The 23,542-nt window shown below is 36.9% G+C and overlaps 1 protein-coding gene across 1 annotated transcript in view; it reads left to right on the forward strand.

The window, feature by feature from the left end:
- GRM8 (glutamate metabotropic receptor 8) overlaps positions 1-23,542 on the forward strand; it is a 320,064-nt gene that overhangs the window by 193,827 nt on the left and 102,695 nt on the right. The window contains exon 6 of the mRNA XM_054399899.1: positions 14,139-14,339. Within this exon, the coding sequence (XP_054255874.1) occupies positions 14,139-14,339 (201 nt within the window). The remainder of the gene's footprint in view (positions 1-14,138; positions 14,340-23,542) is intronic.

Consider the following 23,542-nt stretch of genomic DNA (forward strand, 5'->3'; position numbering starts at 1 on the left):
TGAGGGAACTGGCAGATGAGGTTGCTAAACCACTCTATCATATTCCAAAAGTCATGACAGGGAAACATAACCCCCATTTTCAAAAAGGGAAAGAAGAATGACCCAAAGAACTATAGGCCAGTCAGTCTCACCTATGTGCCTGGTAAGATCATGGAGCAGGTCCTCCTGGAGGCACTGCTGCAACAGAATAACGAAGAGGTGATTGGGTACAATCAGCACAGCTTCACCAAGGGCAAATCCTGCCTGACAAACCTGGTGGCCTTCTATGACAAGGTCACAACATTAATAGATGAAGGCAGAACAACTGACATCATTTACCTGGACCTGAACAAAGCCTTCGACACTGTCCTGCACCACATCCTGGTCTCTAAGCTGGTGAAGTCTGGGTTTGATGGATGGACCATTCAGTGGATAAAGAACTGGCTTGATGGCCATACCCAAAGGGTGGCTGTCAATGGGTCCATGTCCCAGTGGAGGCCAGTGACAAGTGCAGTCCCTGAGGGATCAGTCCTGGGACCAGTCTTGTTCAACATCTTTGTTGGTGACATGGACAGTGGCATTGAGTGCACCCTCAGCAAGTTTGCTGATGACACCAAGCTGTGTGGTGCAGCAGACACACTGGAGGGAAGGGATGTCATCCAGAGGGACCTTGACAGGCTGGAGAGGTGGGCACAAGCCAACCTTGTGAGGTTCAACAAGACCAAATGCAAGGTCCTCCATTGGGATTGGGGCAATCCCAAGCACAGATATAGGCTGGGCAGTGACTGGCTGGAGAGCAGCCCTGAAGGAAAGGACTTGGGGGTGCTGGTGGATGAGAAGCTCAACATGAGCTGTCAGTGTGCTCTTGCAGCCCAGAAAACCAATCACATCCTGGGTTGCATCAAGAGGAGTGTAGCCAGCAGGTCGAGGGAGGTGATTATCCCCCTTTACTCCACTCTGGTGAGACCCCACCTGGAGTACTGCATCCAGTTCTGGAGCCCCTATTACAAGAAGGATCTGGATATGATGGAACGTGTCCAGAGAAGGGCCACGAGGATGATCAGAGGGCTGGAGCTCATCTGCTATGGAGACAGACTGAGAGAGTTGGACTATTCAGTCTGGAGAAGAGAAGGCTCCAAGAAGACCTTATTGTGGCCTTCCAGTATTTAAGGGGGCCTACAAGAAAGCTGGGGAGGGACTTTTTAGGGTGTCAGGTAGTGATAGGAGTGGAGCAAAAATAGAAATGGGTAGATTCAGAGTGAATGTTAGGAAGAAGTTTCACACCATGAGGGTGGTAAGACACTGGAACAGGTTGCCCAGGGAGGTGGTAAAAGCCTCATGCCTGGAGGTTTTTAAGGCCAGGCTGGATGTGGCTCTGAGTGAGGTGTCCCTGCCCATGGCAGGAACTAGATGTTCCTTGAGGTCCCATCCAACCCTAAAAATTCTATGATTCTGATTCACACAGAGGGAGCAAATAGAGCAAATTGAGTCTCTGTGTCTGAAAGGGACAGTGCTGTCAATGAGGCAGCATTGAGATGGTGATTGTCACTGTTTTGTCCCAGTGAGGATGAGGTACATTCAGCTGTTAAGAGAGTGCTACCACTGGAGCACGTGCAGCAAACCTGCTCAAAGAGCAAACTCCTTTAATGTCCCTAATTTACCACTGAAGGCAATAGGTTCTAATTAGTTTGTGATTAAAGAACTAGCTATGTTCCAGGTTATGGGAAGAGTAGTGGTTTTGGGTAAACTTGTCTTCCTGTTTGAGATTGAAACTCCCGTCCAGAAACCAATTGTGCATGTCCTGTTCATGGCATCCAACAGTCCATTAACTAGCTGCTTAATTCTAATTTATGGTGCTCTTATTTTTATCAGGTCCTGAGGAAACACCTTTAATTCAAGTAGGGGGGAAATTACAGATTTTTTTCACCTGTTGAAAATCTTGTGTTTCGGTTGTTTTCCACCCAGCTTGTAGAACAAAGTGGTATTTCATCATCTCCAGAAAATCACATAGGTTTACCTGATAAAATTATCGCCTCTAGCAGTTCAAAGCTCCCGAACCCACATTTTCCATTCTGACCATCAAAAATTGCCTTTTGTCTTACAGAAAAGTGAAAAATGGAAATAAAAAAAAATATCTATGGTACTGTATCATTTTTTCCTCCTGGTTACACTAAGTGAAATCAGCTATTTCTTTTCCTCATCATGCCCTACTTCTTGCAGTGTGATGGGATCATTAAAATGCCACTCAGCTGGAAGAGGCAATGGATAGGAAAAATGGAAAAGTTAATGCAATATTTTCTTCAGCTTTTAATATTGTAAAAAGTTACAATTGGATCTTTTATGTGCTTAAATTGGTAGTTGTCCCTTTGCATTTTTCTTTCCCTTCCCTTCAGTTGCAGTTGAAAAAAAAATCCTCCTGCTGGTTCTTCCTGAAAAAAAAAAAACAACACAAAACTACTCTATTTCTACTTATGAGCTCTGTCATATGTATTTCTACCTTGTCCAGCTCCAGAAATTTCCTCTGGGAAGTTTCAAACTGTGAATGCAGAACCAGTAGTAACTACTAGTGAAATTATTTTATGATTTATTATTATGTTTAGTTTAATTTTACATTGATTTTCATTGCATTTATCTTTAAATCTTTTTGTATAATTGTCATCTTAGAAGAAATGTACAGTCCTGTGAAGTAATCCAAATATGACATAAATTTTCATTGCTGTAGTAAGTGCATGCAGCAACTGTAAGAAAAACTAATAGCTGAATTCTTGTTCTGATGGATCTGAGTCTCTATTCCTATAGCAGCTGACTAAACAGTGGATTGATTGCCCTCAATACAAGAAAGACATTGAGGTACTGAAGTGGACCCAAAGAAGGGTAATGAAGCTCATGAAGGGTCTGGAGAACAGGTCTTGTGAAAAGTGGCTGAGGGAACAGAGTTTTTTAAGTCTGGAGAAAAGGAGGCTGAGAGGAGTCCTTATTGCTCTCTACAACTGCCTGAAAGGAGGTTGTAGTGAGGTGGTTGTTGGTCTCTTCTCCTTAGTAACAAGTGATAGGACAAGAGGAAATGATCATAAGCTGCAACAGGGGAGGTGTAGGTTGAATATGAGATGAAACTTCCTCACTGAAAGGCTTATCAAAACTGGAACAGGCTATCCAGGGAGGTGGTTGAATCCTCATTCCTGGAGGTGTTTAAAAGATGCATCGATGTGGTGCTAAGGAACACGTTTTATCACCAGACTTGGTAAAGTTAGACCATGGTTGGACTCAGTCTTAAAGGTCTTTTCCAACCGAAACAACTCTGATTCTGTAGTAGGTGACATACTGTCATACTAGCAATAGGCTTTATCTAAGGACTACAAGTTGTCACACAAACCTGCAGCAAAATTAGTGATTAAAGAGCACTGGAATCATGACAGAGTAAGCAAAGGAAAAGAATACAGAATAACAAGGGTGAGCAGAAGAGATATGATGAGCTGGCTGGTGGCTAAATAATCATAGGTCTCGGGTTAAGGGAGCAACTCCTGGAAGTGAATGAAGTACATGGGGACATCAAAGCTAAACAGTGCAGGGGAAACAATTCTCCAATGGAAATGCTAAATGCCAAGGCTTGACAAAAGGGATATTTTGTCAATGAATTCAGATTACATTCAAGATTAGCAAAAGATTCAGCAAAAAAAGCTTTCTTTAGGTTAGACGATTGATGTGAAATCATGACATCAAGCAGTCTGAGTGGGAACTCACAGTACATTCCAAATCTATGTATAAATTCTCTGCATAAAAAAGCTATCAAAATTCACCCCCAGATGAGATGTTGTTGCTCCTTAGTTTGCAGACTTCCAGTCAAGCCAAAGGAGCTGTCTATCACACATCGTCCTTACTTGTTGCCAAAGCCCAGCTCTCATATCAGAGAAGGGGTTCCTGTATAAAGCTCTTTCCATCAGCTCAGCTGAAAAGGTCTTAAATTCCTACAGAAGAAATGGTAACCAGTATCTCCAGCTGATAAAAGGGGAATAATAGCATCTCAAACTGATACAGGTCTTTTCTTTGGTAAATAACTATGAACTATTTGTGACCTAAATTAGTTTGCTTTTGTGGAGCTTGTTAAACTAAAGGTAAATGTTTACACCTCTGATCAGTAGTTAATACGACTAGTTCATATGGTGCAATATTTTTGGTGAAGTCTTGCTGTAAATGAACTCTTTAGCCCCCAAAGAGAGTCATACCACATAATGGCTACAAATAATAAAAATTATGTGGTTGGATATCTCTATGTCTGTTTACACTTGCAACAAATGCTTTCTTACTACAAAAAAGGTCTTGTGCAGGACAGCAATCAAGTTTATAACTAAAAGTAAAACTCCCAAGGACAAAAAAAGTTCCTAGAGATTCTGGTCTGAAGCTTAAAACTAAAAGCTCTCATGGTCAGTAAATAAAGGAAAGCTTTTTAATACATAATGTTGCTATGTGCTGAAACTCCTCTGATATTTAATGCTAACAGACAACGGATAAATTCAGTGGTTTGTACTGAATATTTTACTGATAGCCATTACTCTAGGCTTTGTAGTCACACACCAATGTCTGCACTAGAAGTGCTTGTAGTCTGTGAGGTTTTAGAGTTCTGTCACTTATTTCCCCTTACTGATTAGACAAGTAGTGTAGCAATTTCTTCCTGTAGTTAGAAATTCCTACGGCTAATCTGTGTTAGAAAATGTAGGTTCCATCTGCATACTCACCTCAAGATTTGAAAACATGCCCCTTTTTGATTTATTTTAAACTTAAGAAATTCAGAAAAATATTTGGTTGTCTATTCAGGCTGACATTCACCTGTATATTGATCCTATTCTGAGAGATAGAGAAATGTGGGATTTCTCCAAAGTTTTGTGTTCTTTCTTATCATACATATGTAAAAGTGCTAGGCTGCTGGGGTGCAGGATTGAGTTGCTTAGCTTGTCCTTGGATCCCATTTATGAAACAATATGCATGGCTGTTGAAAATTTCCATAGACTTTGTAGAAGCTGAAGTAGGATGGCAAATGCTTCCATGTTATTGCTTTATTTTATCTGCTATTATTAATGAAAACATTTATATGGGTACAAAGATCGATAGTAGTGTTGAAAAGGTTGACTTAACCTTGAGAATTAAAGTCAAAAAAACATTTAAAATGTCTTTGATCAAGTAGTCCTTAGATCTCTGATAGTAAAGAGTAAGCAAGTTTTTTTCTTTATCTTCATATTTTTTTTTTGTTCAGAAAGCTCAAATAAAAGTTCTGACATGGTTTAGTTATGATAAACACACTTCTTTTTAGAACATAATTAAACCATTTTTTGTCCTGTACCATTTGATTTGGTAAAAAAAAATCAATATATTATCATTCCTCATTTATAAATCACTCTGAAATTCTCTATTTTTATAGAATTTAGGGAATCACAGAACCACAAAATATTGGAGGTTGGAAGGGACCTCCAGAGATCATCAAGTCCAACCCCCCCCTGCCAAAGCAGGATCACCTAGGGCAAGTCACACAGGAATACATCCAGGCAGGTTTTGAAAGTCTCCAGAGAAGGAGACTCCACAACCTCTCTGGGCAGCCTGTTCCAGTGCTCCATCACCCTCGCTGTAAAGTGTCTCCTTGTGTTGAGGTGGAACCTCCCCTGTTCTAGCTTGTACATGTTCCTTGTCTTATCACTGGGTGCTACTGAAAAGAGACCATCACCTTCATCTTAACACTCACCCCTCAGATATTTATAGACATTGATAAGATCCTCTCTCAGCCCTCTGTTCTCAAAACTAAACAGCCCCAGTTCTCTCAGTCTTTCTTCACAGTGGAGGTGTTCAAGTCCCACATTCATCCTCATAGTTCTCCATTGGACTCTCTAGCAGATCCCTGTCTCTCTTGAATTGTGGAACCCAAAACTAGACACAGTATTCCAGGTGTGATCTTACCATGGCAGAGTAGAGGGGGAGAAGAACCTCACAAGATCTGCGGGACACATTTTTCTTAATGCACACTAGGATACTGTTGTCCCTCTGGGCCACAAGGGCACGTTGTTGTCCCACGGATAATTTGCTGTCCACTAGGGCTCCGAAGTCTTTCTCCATGGAACTGCTTTCCAGCAGGATGACCTGTAGTCTGTACTGGTGCCTGGTATTACTGCCTCCTGATGGTAATTAATGGTAAAACTCATGGGTTTGCATTTGAAACTTAATTTTGTTTGTTATTATATACTAATATATATAAAATTGTAAATCTGACAAATACATAAATTGAACTTCTGCATTACATTTTTTTTTTGTAAGTAAAGCAGAGTAGATACAATTGGCACGGTAAAAAAAAAGTGCAAACCCATGGTAAGATAGAATTAAATCAACTGCATTATGTTGATACCTACTAAAACCAGAAATATAGAGGAGTGAAAGATATGGTGGATCACTAAACTAAAAGATGTATGGTATAAAATTTGCAGAAGCACAACTATGATGTGAGTCTCTGATTTCAGTACCTTTTCAAAAACTAAAACAGAAGAAGCAAGAGAGGACTTGAGTGATATTTAAATGATGATGTAAATGTTTAGGAAAACTGCAAAATACATGGGATGACTTAGAAAGCAAGCTTTGCAAACTTTGAGTGTGGTTTACTCTCTAGCATAAAACCTGGAGAAAAATCTAACAAAACCTATTGTGCTGTCACATTTATGAACTGCTGTGGATCCTTGCTTAGTGATGCGATAATCTCTCTCCTTGTTTAATGTTCTACAGTGACTTCCTTTATTCTGCAGTTATTTCTGGAGTGGGTATGTGTTCTTATGATTTCAGACATATTGTACCGAGACAGTGAACTGATGTAGGTGAAAAGATGTCTGCCAGAACACCTTTTTTAGAGGGCAAGAATCTTCTTGCACCAACATTAGTAGTATACTGTAGCAGTTTCCAAGGTGCAATCTGTTGATAGCAAGGACATGTAACTTTTGAAAACATTATACCCATCTTTGAGTTTTATCCACACACACACACAAAATGTTCCTATATGGGCAATTCTATTGATACTAACTAGTCATGTGCCCAAAAGAAATACTGCTTATCCCACAGTATTTTTGATATTTCTCTTTTCAATACATGACCCAGTTCTTAGGGTGTTTGGCAGAAACCGTATCCTGTGGTTTCTCCTCTTTATTTGAATGCAGTCATTGCTATTTAGCCTAAAATATACATCACAGCAAATTTTGGCTCAAGCAAGGTGGTATTTTATGCACTCTTGCCACTGCTAGGTGCATTAGATTCGGGTTTAGGTGTTTGAGATTTCTGGGTGCTTTTGTTCTCCAGGTTTATACACTGTTTCATGGAGCTCTAATTAAGCATTGTGAGAGCATTAACCACGAAAGTGAGTTTTTCACTCTGATAGTAACATTCAAGCTATTGTTAAGGAATCTCTCAAAGCATAGAAATGAGGTAAAAAAGAATCCTCTGCTAGCATTGCAACTTCGGTTTGTTTTCCTAAGAGAAAACACTTTAGTAAATGCCACATATAGTAGTCCCAATATAACTAGAATAATGGTTTAATTCCACTGTCCTATTCTGCATCTGTTAGAAGTGTTCTGCTAAAACAAATGACTGATTTGCTGTAAAGGTCAGGATAAATGTTATATTTCCAATGAACAATTGGGCAGGGATAGAATTTTTAAAGGTACTTTGTTTAAAGAACTAGGCAAACAAAAATGCTAGTTTCTCATCTATGGTGATGTTGAAGTGAAAATGGTTGAAACATTAGTTTATGTGAAAAGTGGTTTTAAAGTATGAGATTTCAGCTCAGTTCTAGGTAGGAAGTATTTTTAAATCTCCACAGTACTCTTGGGGTTAAAAAACTGTTTCTTTCTCAGATTTTCACTAATTGAGCTAGCTGTCTTTTTTTATTCTTTTTTTTCTTCTTTTTCTTTTTTTGTGTGAGTTGGCATAAAAAGGCATAACCCCAGAAAAATTACATCAAGTGCCAGTTCATTAAGCCACAAAACCACATATGTCAGTTTTTGGAGAAGAATAGACACTCAGAATGCTTCCTTTCACTAGCATTGCTTCTACTTCTCAGTTTTCTACTTGGAATGGGTGAGAAAATTGATATAATCCTTAATTTCCTTCATGAATTGCTTCCTAAACTGACACCATACTATTACAGAGCAGCCTCAGGTTTTGTGGTACTTTCTTGAAACTAACTCATCCACAAAACAAACATCACAGTTACCATGCAGCTATTTAGAAAACTCGACCCCCCTCACCATGAAAGTATGTCATCCCCTTAATTTTGAGTAACAGAAGATGATTTCTACTGAATTATTTGTTGAGAGAGAGCAATCTCTGAAGAAAATAGCTGAATAATCGGGAAGACTTCAATGAGAGCAACATATGCTCCTAGTGCTTCCTGCTGAGCCTGCTGAAATGGCTTACAGCTACAGACGCTAGCTTTCTGAGGAAAAAACTGTGCTGCAAAGGTGGGAAGTTCTAAGCCAATTCTGATAAATGGAGGATAAATGGAGGACTATCATGCCTGAGCTGAGGAGCAGTGGGAGCCTGCTAACAAATTATTGTGATTTAGTTGCAATTGTGATTAGCACGCACAAAAAAATCAATCTTCAACATCATAATATTTATCTTTGATTTCATTTATTTCTGAGTGCAGCTTAAGTGAAACTGTTTTGTGAGGCAACTAATAGGGATAAATAATTTAGCAGTGAGTAGACATGTCAAAAATCACACAGAAAATTCACAAGTATTGTTCCAATCTGAAGATTTAGCCAGCTGTTATATACAACATCCTGGACTTCAACCTTTGGTTTCCAAGTAGCATAAATTAAGATTTTTAGATATATGGGATGGTTCCATGAAACTACAGAAATAATCATGAAAGGTTGCACTTTTTACAAAAATCACTTTCAATAATGCTAAATGAAAACAGGTTTGTGAGGCAGCAGGAAGGGTTTTGCTCAGGAGTGTTAGGTGAACTAGCAATTTCCAGATACAGGACAGTTAAATATTATAAATAATAAATAATAGCACAAGTTACAAAACAATTATATCCATTTGCCTTATATAGACTTTTTTATATTCTTAAGAGAATAGTAACTAAGAACTCTAAAGATTTGCTATTGTCATGGACTTTTTTTCTGCAGAAGTTACTTCTACATGCTCTTTAAGATCATCATTAAGAATACGGTTTCTAAAACCTAGATGAATTACTCAGTGTTTAGCACCTAGAAGGTTAGTCCCCTGCTGGTGAGATCAGCAACTTTTGATTCTTTAAGATAGTTGTTTGTATCCCACAGGTGAAATCATCACTTATATATGAACTCATTAGCTATATTACATTAATATTTATTTACTTACTATTCTGTTACTAACTTTTAAATTAAGATACGTTTTAATTCAGTGTTGTAAAGGCCTAATTTATCTTGATTATGTTCCCTGAAATTTCTTGATTCCCAGTTCATACTTAGAGAGTTTACAATGTCACCTGCTTCGCTTTCCCCCCTAGAATAGTAGCTCCAGCCACAACCTCTCATTCATGTCTCGTCTCCCTACTGTTATGCTTCATGTCTTGCCCTGTTATAGCTGAGTTTTAGCACCCTGAGCAGGATGCACAACTATTGCTGTAGTACAGGAACTACAGTAGCAAAGGAGGAAAAGATTAGAAGGTATGGATCACAGAATCATGGAGGCAACGTGTACTGCAAAAGTCCAGTTTGCCAGTCTTGCTCAAAAAGTGCAAGAATAACTGTAGCAACAGTTTCACCTGTATAGGCTCTTATAAGAATCATAGAATCATAGAATCATAGAATCAAGAAGGCTGGAAGAGACCTCAAAGATCATCGAGTCCAACCTGTCACCCTAAACCTCATGACCATCTAAACCATGGCACCAAGTGCCACGTCCAATCCCCTCTTGAACACCTCCAGGGATGGTGACTCCACCACCTCCCTGGGCAGCACATTCCAATGGCCAACCACTCTCTCTGTGAAGAACTTTCTCCTCACCTCCAGCCTAAACCTCTCCTGGCGCAGCTTGAGACTGAGTCCTCTTGTTCTGGTGCTGGTTGCCTGGGAGAAGAGACCAAACCCCTCCTGGCTACAACCTCCCTTCAGGTAGTTGTAGACAGCAATGAGGTCACCCCTGAGCCTCCTCTTCTCCAGGCTAAACAGTCCCAGCTCCCTCAGCCTCTCCTCATAGGGCTTGTGCTCAAGGCCTCTCACCAGCCTCGTTGCCCTTCTCTGGACATGCTCCAGCAATTCAACATCTTTCCTAAACTGAGGGGCCCAGAACTGGAAAGAAGATCACTCCTGTGGCTCACTTTAGGGTTCCCAAGAGAGATTTCAAAGGGAAGAAGCCAGGAACAGCTGAGCTAGTGTTAGATCTCTCCTCACTCTCCTCTAGCCCACGATGATAACATTACTACATGTGTCTAAGTATTTTCTCCACTGGTGAGGGAAACTCTTGACATCTTGCTCAAATTCCCTACAAGCTTTCACTTCCCAATAGCTGGATTGGAAGACCTGATGGAAAGCACCATGGTGCATTTCCCTGGATTTCCTTTGGTGATAAGAATAGGAATGAATGGTGTGAGTCCACTTTTCTTGTCTCAGTTCTTGGCACACTGCCAGTCTATGGGGATATCAAGTGACCAAGAGTTGGGAACATCTCATTGTTTTTGAATGAGAAGAACCTAAGCAATTTTTCCAGAGGAAAAATGTTGGATGAGAAATTGAAGAGATTATTAAGAAACCATTTTAACATTTCTACTATGCGGTACAAATTGTTATATTCTTCTAAGTCATCAGTGTATCTAGAAATATACCTCATAGAGCTGAGAGTCAAGCTATAAATGAAACTGTTATTACCCGATATACAAGTCTGAAGAAAAATTATAATAAAGTCTAAATGTGTAATATCATCTCTGTAGGAGCTGATCATATTTATAGCTTAGACAATATGCATCATTTTACTACTATACATTAACATTTATTTAAGGCAGTGTAATGTAATTTAAGTTAATGAGTTCTTGTCAGCTTTATAAGCTGCATTTTAAAATGATTGAGAATTCTAGAAAGAGAAGAGGAACAGAAACCTCAAAAAAATAAAGAGCATATAATCCAATTTGGTGGCCTTTTTAGTTATGCAAAGCACAGAGACTGTTCTTGTCTATTGCCTTCTGAGTTTGACAAGTTTAAAAATGATAATTCTGTGATGTTCCTCACCTGTTTATCTGTACAGAAACACATCTAGTCCAAATAAATGGCTTTTTTCACCTCTGTAATTTATATGAGAAATTAGTTTATGATCACGTATATGAAGAGTAAAGGTAAAATTTTACACTGTGGAAGAAATTCATGCAAATCCTATGTGTGTTTAAATTACAGTATAACATAGAGGAGTATAAAACTGTTTTCCCCCCCCCCCCCCCTTTAAAAATCTGTATCACTTAGTGCAGTGTACTTGTGTTAACTGTCTGCAACTTTTAGTGTTTTATGACTTAGTTTTTAATTACAGAAATTGATTCCGCCGTGTCTTTCACCAACTCCCCACCATTCAACATACCTATCCATCTGTCTGTCTTATGAGGGGAATTATCTTTAGCTTGGCAATTGACGTGAATATATCTCCTTCAAATTCTTTCTATCCTGACCATCCTGTTTAGAAGATGTGGAAGCTCTGGAGAGCATACACAGGTTATTGACTGCTGTGTGCCTGCAGCAGTTTTGTAAACCTTCTCCTTCACTTTTTGTCTGGTAGTCCCTAACAAGGCAGAAACAATTAAGACATAAGTCATAAACTCTATCCATTGCTTACTGTTGAAAGCCAGCTCCCAAATGAAAAAACCTTAATAAAGTTGCAATCTAATTAAGCTTCATCTCTTCATTGCTTCGTATCTTCTTTTGTATCTGTATAATGCATCGCAACTAATAGTGCAATACTCAGCATGTGCAAGGAAAAGTAAAGTTGCACTGTTTCCTATTTATTTGCTAATCATTAGTAGCATGTCTTGAAAAGTGCCTATGAAGTTACTTGTAACAAATCATAAAATGAATTATGCATTTTTTCTTGCAAATGGTCAGTACCTTTTCAAGAGGTAGTAATTTTATCTTTTAACTGATCCCAGAGGAGAAATAAAAGCACAGCATGATTTTAAACCACTATCTATTACTCCCACTGTTCAGGAGTGTTTAAAGCACAAAACAGTACTGGTTTTCAGACTGCAAATTTGTTCATATGTTACCATTGTAATGTGAGACATTGACACTGAAGTGCAGCAGGCAAACAGAAGAAATGTTTGTAAGTATACTCTGGCATGTTTTTCTTCATGTCATACATCTAAGGAAGGATCTTGTGCACAGTATATTTTCAGGCATAGAAAATGCATTTTTAAAAAATTGGGTAACACAAAATGGATATCTTCAACCGATAAAGGAGTGTGTTTAGAGGTAAAAAAGAAATACAGTGTGTTAAAATAAATAACGCTTAATCTTTTGGTTAATTTCTAAATAGTCTTAATATGAATGGATTATTTTCAAACTGAAAGAGCTGTTAATCTGATAACACAGGTATTTATTTATTATGAGTTGAGACTGGATGTGTTTAAAAACCATAGACTTCTTTAAGGTCTTCCAGAGGGACGAGATGGACCCAGGAAATTGTAACTTGTTATTGCATCCCATAATTCGGTGCTGTGTATATATACTGGCTTCAGAGTCAGTTTCTTCCCCTTTTTCCTCTCTCTCAGCTCCCAGGAGGGTATGTGGAGCTTTATGTTGGGTTTGGTGAGGGGGTGTGAAGCTGGAGCTGGCAAGTAGAATTTGTAGATGTGTCACTTGGGTATGGGGGCACTGAGAGGGCATGATGGAAGGGGTGGTGTTTGAGGCCTGAAGTTTTGGCCTGGTTTGGAAGGAGGTTGTATGAAGCTTTGGCCTAAGGAGGTTTTTGGAGAACCATGGCTGAGGTGTACTCTGGATTTTGTGTATTTTATATGCTTTGTACTGTTATATGGACTTACTAATAATACTTCCATTTAAACTTTTAACTCTTTTCAATACGATGTGGAGAGGTTTTCTTTAACTCCTTTGATAAGGGTTAGTGAGCATCTGTCTTGCTCCTTAAACCAAGACATTATTCTTTTCTGAGTCAACTCTAAAGTTTTTCTTCATTGAGTCAATAGGAACTAGATTGTAGATTTCACCAGGGCAGATTTTACATTGAGATGAACACAATTGATGGTAAAGAACAACTTATATACGGGCAGTGAACTTTAATGATAGCCTTTATTCCCGTGTAAACGAAGATATTCAGACTTTGAAATCTGTGGCTGAATTCCTATATAGCATATGGGATTTCATGTTGATTGTCTGTAATTTTCCTGAACTTCCTTTTTTACCTTTTCCACTTTGTACTGTCACCTATGAATATGAAAGATTCATTGGATTTGAACTGGATGATTAATGTGGGCAATTCCCATAGAATAAAAATTTTGTAATGTATTGATTTGCTCTTTATTCCCTCTGAAGGAAAAATGTCCTGGTAAGAAATAGTCGACAGTATATGATTCTCAATGTGAAGCATTATTCACTAGTAAATACAGGAAAGTGCCTTGGAATAAGCACTTTTCAATATGGAGACAGATGGTCAGATCACTTGGCAAGCATTCAGCTTTTTTCCCTGACATGCTTAAATAATGTTTATCAAACAATAGACAGGGATAAAAATCAAGGTAGTCTTAAATTTATCTGAAAGAGAATGGCAGGCTGCTGTAGAAGTGTCCTATAAATAACAATAAATAGCTGTTGAACAAAAGTCAGTAAGATAGGAGTGTTTTCTTACTGGATTGTAGAAATACATATAACTGTATTTCTTTTTCTTGTAATGAAATGTTCTGTCATCTTTCCCAGCCTAGAACTCAATATACTGTTTATATACCTGGCACAGCGTACAATGATTAGAGGCAAAACCAGATGGCCATATTTTTCCTTGTCTTGTTTATTTAAGTGATGGATAGATGAGTCCTAACTTTGTCTATCAATCTGACTGGAATTATTTATGTTCTACTGTGAATTTTTGCATGCAAATACCCCTGTGTGTACACAGACACACAAACAGAAGTAAGATGACTTTTTATCTTTCTTTCTTAGGCTTAGAAAGAATTGCAAGAGATTCGGCCTACGAGCAAGAAGGGAAAGTTCAGTTTGTTATTGATGCAGTATATTCCATGGCCTATGCACTACACAACATGCATAAAGATCTCTGTCCTGGATATATTGGTCTATGCCCGAGGATGAACACAATTGATGGTAAAGAACTACTTAGTTATATACGGGCAGTGAACTTTAATGGTAAGTTATATGTACTCCTCGTTCCCCTCCTTTTTCTTCTTTAAATGCTTCAAGTGACAAGATATGTTTTCTTCATTATATAGGATATTTTAAAGCACAGTGGAAACCAGAATTAGAAGCAGTTCTCACTGAAACAGAACTGAGTTTTTCCACCTGCTTTAAAACCCCAAGCATATTTTTCAGCTTAACATTAATCTGCTCCCAAAAGAGGCAGATGTTACAAATAGTCTGTCGATCAAACTATTCCAGTGGAAAGGTGCTGTTACAGAAAACAGTTGAGGATTCATGCAGGTTAAAATCCTTTGACAGAGGTTGCTTGTATATTCTCAAAAGAATTGAAAAAATACCCCTTTGAAAATTGCCATTTTCTCAAATTATTGTTCAATAATTTTCTTGTAGAAGTGAGTAGTGGGGAGTTTGCTTTAAATTTGCATACTTGAATCTCAATTAAAACACTCACTAGCATTTCCAGCTTCCTTTCCATTTCATTGTTAACTTGGTGATTTAGTGAGCTTTAACACAATTACAATACATATATTTTTAAACAGCACTGCATAATTTTCTGTCCTGCTGGCATCTACCTGCTGGGGAAATGTATTTACATCTCCCTATACTGCTAACAATAGAGCCCAATAGAGAACAGGATTGCATTTATGCATGTAAGTTTGAAAAGGGTAGAACATACCTGATGGTTAAATAATGTTGATGAAAACCTACCTTTGTTTCATTGAAGTAATAACTATTGTAGATTATATTTACTATTAATTTGCAAAAAAATGGAACTATGTTCTTTTCTGGTTTTTTGTTGGGGTTTTTCCCTACTTGGTGGCAATTCATGTACTAGACATGCCTTCAGAGAGAAGCACTGTCTATCACAATTTATTCCAATGACCTCAGCTGACAGCCTTTTTGAAAAAAGCACAAGGTCATTTTGAATTTAGCTTCTGAGTAGAAGCTTTTTTTGCTTTAGGTAATATACCAGACCATTTGGTTGATATGAATGTTGGCTGTAGTTCACATTTTTTTCTTCCTATGAAATTTTCATGAAACAAGAATCCCTGTCTCCAAGAATATAAAGACAAAAGGAGTTTAAATGACTCTTTAGTGATTTTTAAAGAAAACCTGGAGCAAAATACATTGCTGGCTAATGGGAGATGCTGTTATGACGGCAAAAGTAGGCAGCATATTATAAGGTTTGCAGTTATTATCGACATATCTAGCAGATATTCTTCTGGGTCTGTGTTGTTAAAGCACAAAGAAAGTGATCTATTTTCATTTGGCTGACATGAAAGTTTAGCATAAAAAGGTAAGCTGTACATTTTATTTGAAACATTTCTTTCCCCAGATTGTTGCATTTCATCAATACCTGTCATGATTTCTCTGACTGACTCTTAAGTATTGCAACAAGGTGAGATGAAAGAGTAGGATAAAGCATTCCTGACACTAATGAAAAAATATCTGGTTTGGAAGAAGTCATTTACTAAAAGAGAAAAAGAAAAAAAAAAGAAAAATAAAAAAGCAATATTTTTCAATATTTTTATGAGGTTAAATTTCTACCTCACATGGTATGTTAGCTGTTCCCTGTACTAGGCTAGTCCACCTTATGTACTGGAGTACCAATATTTTGGGTGTGTTATAAACCCAAATATTTCTTTCTTTTCAATTATGCATTGGGAAGCATGAACAGAGGAAGGTCTTTAACGCTTGGCCTTTTTATCCCAAATTCCTTTTCCTTAGGACAGCACTGCCACTGTGTTTGACTTATTTACAGAGGTGAATATTTACACAGGTTGCCAGGCTTCCTGTGCAGGAGGTTGACAATAGCGCTGTTCGCTGATTTTGATGTGCATTCTAGGTTCAAACATTAAAAATAATTGAACTGATACATAGGGAATGGGGAAAGGAGAACCTTAGCTTTCTCAGCAATTCGTGGTAATTTTTCGTAACATTTTTCTCTCCTAATAGTCACAGCATTACAGCACGGAAAAATGCAGGGGCCTCTGGAGATCATCTCCTCCAGTCCCCCGCTCAGATCAGGATCATCCAAATCAGTCTGCTTAGGCTCATGTCTAGCCAAGCTTAATATATATATAAGGATGGAAAGCCCTCCAAAATGTTCTCTGTGCAATTAGTTCTAATATTTTTATCATCTTCACAGTAAAAAGCTTTTCTTATGCTTAAGCAACTTTTCCTGTATTTTATAATTAAGCCTCTGCTCTTCAAGATTATAATAATTTGTAGTAGCAAGAATTAACTAACATTTTTGAGTCAGGTAGTTTCTCTTTTTGTTCAGTATCAATTTCCCCACATAATTCTACCCTTATGCATATTAAAGCAACTTCTCACCATGCTTGATTCAGTATATCACTCTTAGCCAAAGTAGTAATAGAGTGTCACATTCAACTTGGTGGTGTTACCTCACAAAGTATGACCTATATTGTGAAGGACATCTGCCTACCTTACGGAGGGCATTTGCAAGGGTAAGAAAACATATTAATTTCTTTTTAATGAAATAACTATTTTGCTTTTGGTTGCTAGTAATCACTTTGAAATTCATTTATTTTTGTTTACTTTGATTTTTATTTACATATTAGGGAGATTTTTTTTTCTCCTGAAGGATTCATCTATGTAATATTCCGTGACACTTTCATGGCTGAAGGGTGATCATAAGCACCAGTGCACAGTGTACTGATGTAATTGATACGACATTTGTTTCTGCTTAGATATTCTACCAGTTTTATGCTAAATGGAGAAAAATTCACAGCTCAGCATGATCTTAAAGGGAATATAACTTCTTAATTTGTTATAGGAATAAAGAAATACATTAGTATTCCCCTATTTTATTACTTCCTGTATTTTTCGTAGGACACCTAGCAAAGTATGGTGTCTAAAAACAATTGATTTTCATTTATAATAGGCAGTTTAATAACTAATTTAATTTCATAAGTAAAGAAACCTCTAGCATGTAACTGCCTACTGGCATGTACATTGAAAGAGTTTTTAAATAGGAAAAGATAATGCTAGTTTGCTGTCATGGGGCATATTTAACTCCCTGCATTCTTGACGATCACTGTTAGTACACCATAACCAAACCTTTCTAGCTATTTGATTGAAGAATCATTGCAGCTTTCAGAAGTTTTGTGCTCCAACTTAATTTTTGTTTTCCATAGGCAGAAAAAAAATGTTATCACTTTATGGTATTTTTATTTTAATAGAAATGCCACATTTGAAAGATTTTGCCAACTAAATTTTGTATCAAAACAAAATGAGCTATTCATGCGAAACTAGTGTTTCTTATTTAAAATTACATAAAGTGAATAGTTTTTCTGTTAATTAGGTTTATAAACGTACTGTAATAGAATACATGATAGTATAATTGTGGCATGATTCAATATGTTCTCCAATCACATTGCCCTAGTGTTCTCACTCTATTTAACTTTATTATTCTATCTACAAAATAAGCAGATGTTCTCCAAGAGTTTTTACCCTAGCATGTTCTGAGTGTTTTATGAGAACTGCTCTGCTGAATTCAACACAAGTGCTCATCATTTACCAGAAACAGGACTTGAAGATGCACTTGTGGAGGATGGAGGTGTTTCAAAGGTGGTCTTGTTTTGTTTTATTTTCATTTTTACTTCCATCTGGACAAAATAGACAAACAAAAAGGATGACAATGTGGATACAGTGCTATTTCTTGGGTGGGAACAAGTGATAAGACTGGTCAGTGCTTCCCTGCCCTGCTCAATTGTCCCACTACAAAAGTGAAGATCCAAATTTACAGTTAAATTCCAAAGGTAAACATCACTGCTTATATTGTACATAAAATATTTCCTATAGGAGAAAGTGCATTCTTTCTCTCTATATAGATTTTAGCTTGTATAAAGTAGATGATTTTTGCCTACCTTTAGTCATATATTTGTATTAACATATTGTATTAGTTCCAGGGATAAATGACAAGAAAACATCATACACTATAAAGCAATATATTTACAGATATTGCATTATAAGTCTTTAAACAATCATAAAAGTAAGGGCAGAACTTGACTTGCACTCTCGTGCAGGCAAAGAGACATCCTAATTGCTTTGATGGAGTGTTTATTCTGTTGGTGAATAGAGATAGTTGCTACTTTTACTTCTTTTTAGGAAAGTAGAAGGGTTCAGAATATGTGGAAGGACTGACTCCTATCTGCTGTCAATGCTTAGACAAATGTTTGCTTCTGCAGGAGATTGCTTGCACCATTTTCACTTCCAGGTGAAGAAAAGATTCAAAACGGTCTGAGTCTGACTTTGCAACCTTTTCTGTGGTATTTCCTGAGACAATGTTTGCTGGGATTTTGTGGCAAATCTGCAGTAACACTGGAACACACTGCCTGTAAAACTTGTGGAGTCACTGTCCCTGTAGGTGTTTGACACCAAGCTGAAAATGGGTTACCTGTTCCAGCTGAGCCTGCTGTAAACCAAGGGGCAAGGTTAAGTGATCTCCAGAGGTCCCTTCCCACTTCAGCCATGCTGTGATTCTATACCCCTATCTGGACTTGAAAGTGCTTCTCTTATCTATCCTTTACAATATTAAATGAATGTACATATGTTACATTATCATAGCCTGAGTGGACCAGAAAGCCTTGCTGCTATTGAGTTTTTAGATAGGTTAATTAAATGCCTTTGAGAAAAGATTAATTTTGACAACACACACACACACAAACACACATGCATGCAGCATTAGCCCTGTTTATAAAGCAAACATGCAAAATTTCATCCTGAAAGAGCAGAATGGTACCAGAGAATGAGAAGATAAGAGGAGAAGCTAGCAGGCAAACTCAAAATAAGGTGTCAACACTTGTAAACTAAAAATTAATGATCACTCTATATTATATATATATATATATTTTTTTTTTCAGCAAAAGCAGAATCTTCAGAGGACAGTTTGTTTGTTTGTTTGTTCTTTTTTTTAAATGAAGAATAGAGTTTCTATGAAGAATTTTGCAATCTCCAGAGCATCATTATTATGAAATCAGCTGTTTACAAAATTCATCATCCCTAAGACCTTAATCTGTGCAAAACTTTCCTAACTTAATATTCTGCTCAGACTGGTCAAGATGTTTTCATGAAGAAAGCTGACACCTCTCTATTCTTTCACCGAGTACAAAATTTACATTCTCAAATCATTAATATAATTTAAGCATAAATTTTAAAATGGTACCTTTTGAAACTCATAAGTTTTGATATTTTTTTAAATTCATTAAGTACAACAGAATTATATGTCCCACTTAAAATGTACTGGAGATATGCTCCTAACTCAGATTTTTAAAAATCCACCTTTCAAGTCTTCAACTATCAATAGAGAAGGATTTTGTTTGGAAATAGTTGTTAGCCATATCTGTGATTTTTAAAATTGTGAGTTCTTATCAATTCATAATTTAGGGGTTTACATTGTCAGCAACACATAACATCGTATGTATGATATGATAGTAAATAGTATCATATTCTAATAGGATTACAACTATTTTAAGTATAAATGGAGATAATAGCCAATGAGTAAATCAGACAGGGACAAACAAGGAAGTTGGGAAGGGCTGAACTACAATTGATACATTGTGGCAAATACTCTAGTTTCACTAATCTGTACTTTGCTGGAGAAATATTACTTTCAGCTGTGGAAGTGGAAGGGGGAGCATCTGATGCAGTTTCATAGAGACCTGTGATGTTTGCTCTGTCCTCAGTTTAACCACTTGATATAATTCCACTATTTTTTACTTTTTTTAATCTTGATAGTACTAGAATTCAAAATACTTCATTCTTTCCATGTACTTTTGTCATGGTTTCATGGATTGTGAATCCACTGGGGCTATGGCAGACCATTTGTAATATAGATTCTCTGTGTCTAGTTTCCTGTATCTTTATGTTAAATTAAGAAAGGAGTCTACTCTTGGGAATGTGCAGGGGATGATTTCAAATAAGTTCTGCTTTGGCATACTAATTGTTTTAATGGAATTAATCTAAGTGGCTATACATTAAACTAAAATTACACAGTGGTCTGAATCACTCTTAATGGATTTAAGTAATGTGTGGTTATAAAGTAAGCACATGCATCAGGCAAAGGTGGAGCTGCTGGGAGTCTTAGGTACCTCACGATTCCATGTGATTCCATTCAGAGACTATGAAAATGCTGGGCATGAAATTAGAAGGTAAATCTTAAAAGTAAATGCAATTCATAACCATGCTTTTCTTATGTACAATTCTTAAGTACTGATGAATTGACCAATATATATGCCTCACATACAAAATTCATGTTGTAAAACATGACTGAGGCTAGCTCTCTGTTTTGAGGAATATGGTCTAATATATAAGGTATTTTAATAATTAATACATAAAGGAAGGTGATAAAGAATTTAACCTCATTACCTGCGAAAATTGATTTGCACCTCTTGATAGGTGAGGATATTCAGGCATTTTAGAGGATGGTTTTCTAATATGGTTAAGTTAAAAACTCATGCAATAGTGTGGAGAATTGCAAACTAACCCTTGCCATTCTGAGTGAAAAGGTATCTGAGTACCTGAGAGAAGCTGTATCCATAATGCATGTATTTTTTTACCTTTTAGTCAGTGTAAGGACTAACACAGCTTTACTTCTGCAGCATTATTAAGAGCTTTGGATGCATGCCACATGTTTTGAGGAAAAGAATACCTTAAGAAGCTTTCTAATTAAATGTTCGTATTTAAAATCTCCTCTTAAAACTACCAAATCAAGTAAGCAGGTTTGTACAAATTATTATTTTTCCCATATGTCTATTTATGACCTGTTATTAAGACAATGGTTATGCAAGCCCAGGACAGTCAGGAGGAGAAATGAATTGCTTTTTGCTATGCCTGTAACAGAATAATGAGCCTTTTTAATTTTTCTACAACAACTTTTATTTACAAAATAAAATAAGCACATTAGAGAGAATATCAAGGAAAAAAAAACAAACTAGGATTTTATTAAGGGTATTTGGTGATATAAATGAGCCAAATTTATAGTTCACTCATGTAAAAAATGATTTAACTGTTAATGGCTGATAAGTGACAAACTCAAAAATAGAGTCATTCTTTAGGAAGGTGAAATCATCTTGACAAAAGTTAAGATTATTTTATAAGGAGGAAAATAATCTTTCCTCTGTGTTAGAGAATGACAGGTAGACAATACTCTAGGTCAGGAATTACAGTAAGGAGAGAACAATTTTATAGTGAACAGATATTACTGATATCATTAGGCAGCACTACTTAGTTTTGCTGCCTTAGGGAGGTCTTGTATTCAGCAATAACCAACCAAGTTCAAATCTATAGTCAAGGCAGTATTGGATTCAAGAGCAAGTTAGACATGCTAGACTTCAGTACAAGATGTGATCTTAAGCAAAACCAGGGAGAATCCAAGCAAACTAAACAATATATCAAAGAGAAAAGTGATAGGATTCAGCTTATCCCTCACAGGCAGATAGGTTTTCCCCAGTTTCAGTAGCTGTTGAAGTGTACAGTTACTGTCTAGTTCTCCGTATAGCTGATGGGAAACAGGGAGATATATCTAAAGGGTACCAGAGATGTAACCTGTCCTTTAGCATTTAGGCCCCATAGCAGCTCATCTACTTCTGAATGTTTTTCTGCAAGCAGCTATGAATCAGAGAGATTTTCTTAAAGGCTGATTAAAGCATTTTTAACTATGAAATATTAAATGTGTGAAAGAAGTTTCTCTAATTTACTCCAGCAGAGGAAGCATTTGCTGCTATTCCTGAAGATTAAGGCATCCAATAATTCTGGCCACAGTGCAGGTTATGTTTTACACTGAACAGATTGGACTCAAAATGTTGCTCCCCACAGTCTTAGCCAAATCTCTCCCTTGTAAGCCTGAAGTAAAATGGATTTGATGCACAAATTCCTAAGGTATCCTTTTTTAAATAGAAAGACTTTCCCCTCAACTCTCCTGTTATCTCTATCATTAAAAGGGAACATTTAATAATTAAAGGTAATGTGCAGTAAAGATTTTTATTGCAATTCTATGCACATTTTCAAAACGATGGTACATTATTGAGACTTTCATATTAACATTTTTCAATTTGTAACAGTTTCTTTATGTTATTAACTTTCACAAATATATTAGCCTGTAATTAAAATAAAAATAAGTAAAATATTTGGAACATAGGAAATACAGAATACTCTTTCTTATTAGTTCCACTTGAAAGCCTAAACTCTTTTTCCCGAGTTGTAGGAGCTTACATGGCCAGATGGAATTGAAAATGGGGCTTCTATTACTTACAGCTGTATTAAAAAATGATCAACTTTACCAGTACTCTAATACAATTTTATTTGCTGATAGATGAGCTATTTATGTGAAGGTAAGATTGTTACAGGATACTCATCTACATTTCATAATATGAAAAGCTGAATGTTTCTAACTACTGTATCAAAAGCTACACACCAATCATAGCTTCCTCCTTAGACCTACCAGTTACAATGAGTAAAGTTTGTTAAGCAGTGTGATTAACTTTGATGTGGACTTGTCTAGATTTTAGAAGTTCAGCTGAAGGGTAAAAGGTATTTTTAAGCACTAAGTGACTTATTTTATAGAAAGTCATAGTTTTAATTGTATTTTTATCCTAGTGAAAACACAATTGAAGCAGCTATAAATGTATGCCATATTGCTAGCCAGCTAGCACTGAAAATGGAATTCTTAGTGCAGTACTGGATAAATTTTATCCATTTTTGGAGGTTTTTTTTATCATGCATCATACACAGAGAAATATGTTGTTCTTGCTCTGCACAGGAAGATAGTTCCAAAGAGTTTGGAAAGCACTGTTGTATCATAGCAGTTATCTGACCTTTTGGGGAAATTCAGAACATTCTCAGTTTGCAGACACATTGTCTGTTAAGTAGGTTTATTTGCAGGAGCAGAAGAGCAGCATAGTAAGAGAAAGTCATTTGCATTCACTAAATAAATATTCCCATAGGAGCAGTATGATTTTTGATGAAAAGGTGAGGAGGTTTATGGTGTTTTATGGCAGGCAAAAGTGACAGTTTGTATAGACTCATTAGAAAGGAAGCAGCTCTATATCACCCGTGTAGTGTGTCCTGCTGCCTCCTTAGAATTTCTTTTCTTTCAAGGTTTTCCATACATACACTCATCAAACTCTTTAAAATGACACAAGTCCACAATTCTGTATGTTGCATCTTAT

This window comes from Indicator indicator, chromosome 3, assembly GCF_027791375.1.
Source record: "Indicator indicator isolate 239-I01 chromosome 3, UM_Iind_1.1, whole genome shotgun sequence".
Taxonomy (NCBI): Eukaryota; Metazoa; Chordata; class Aves; order Piciformes; family Indicatoridae; genus Indicator; species Indicator indicator.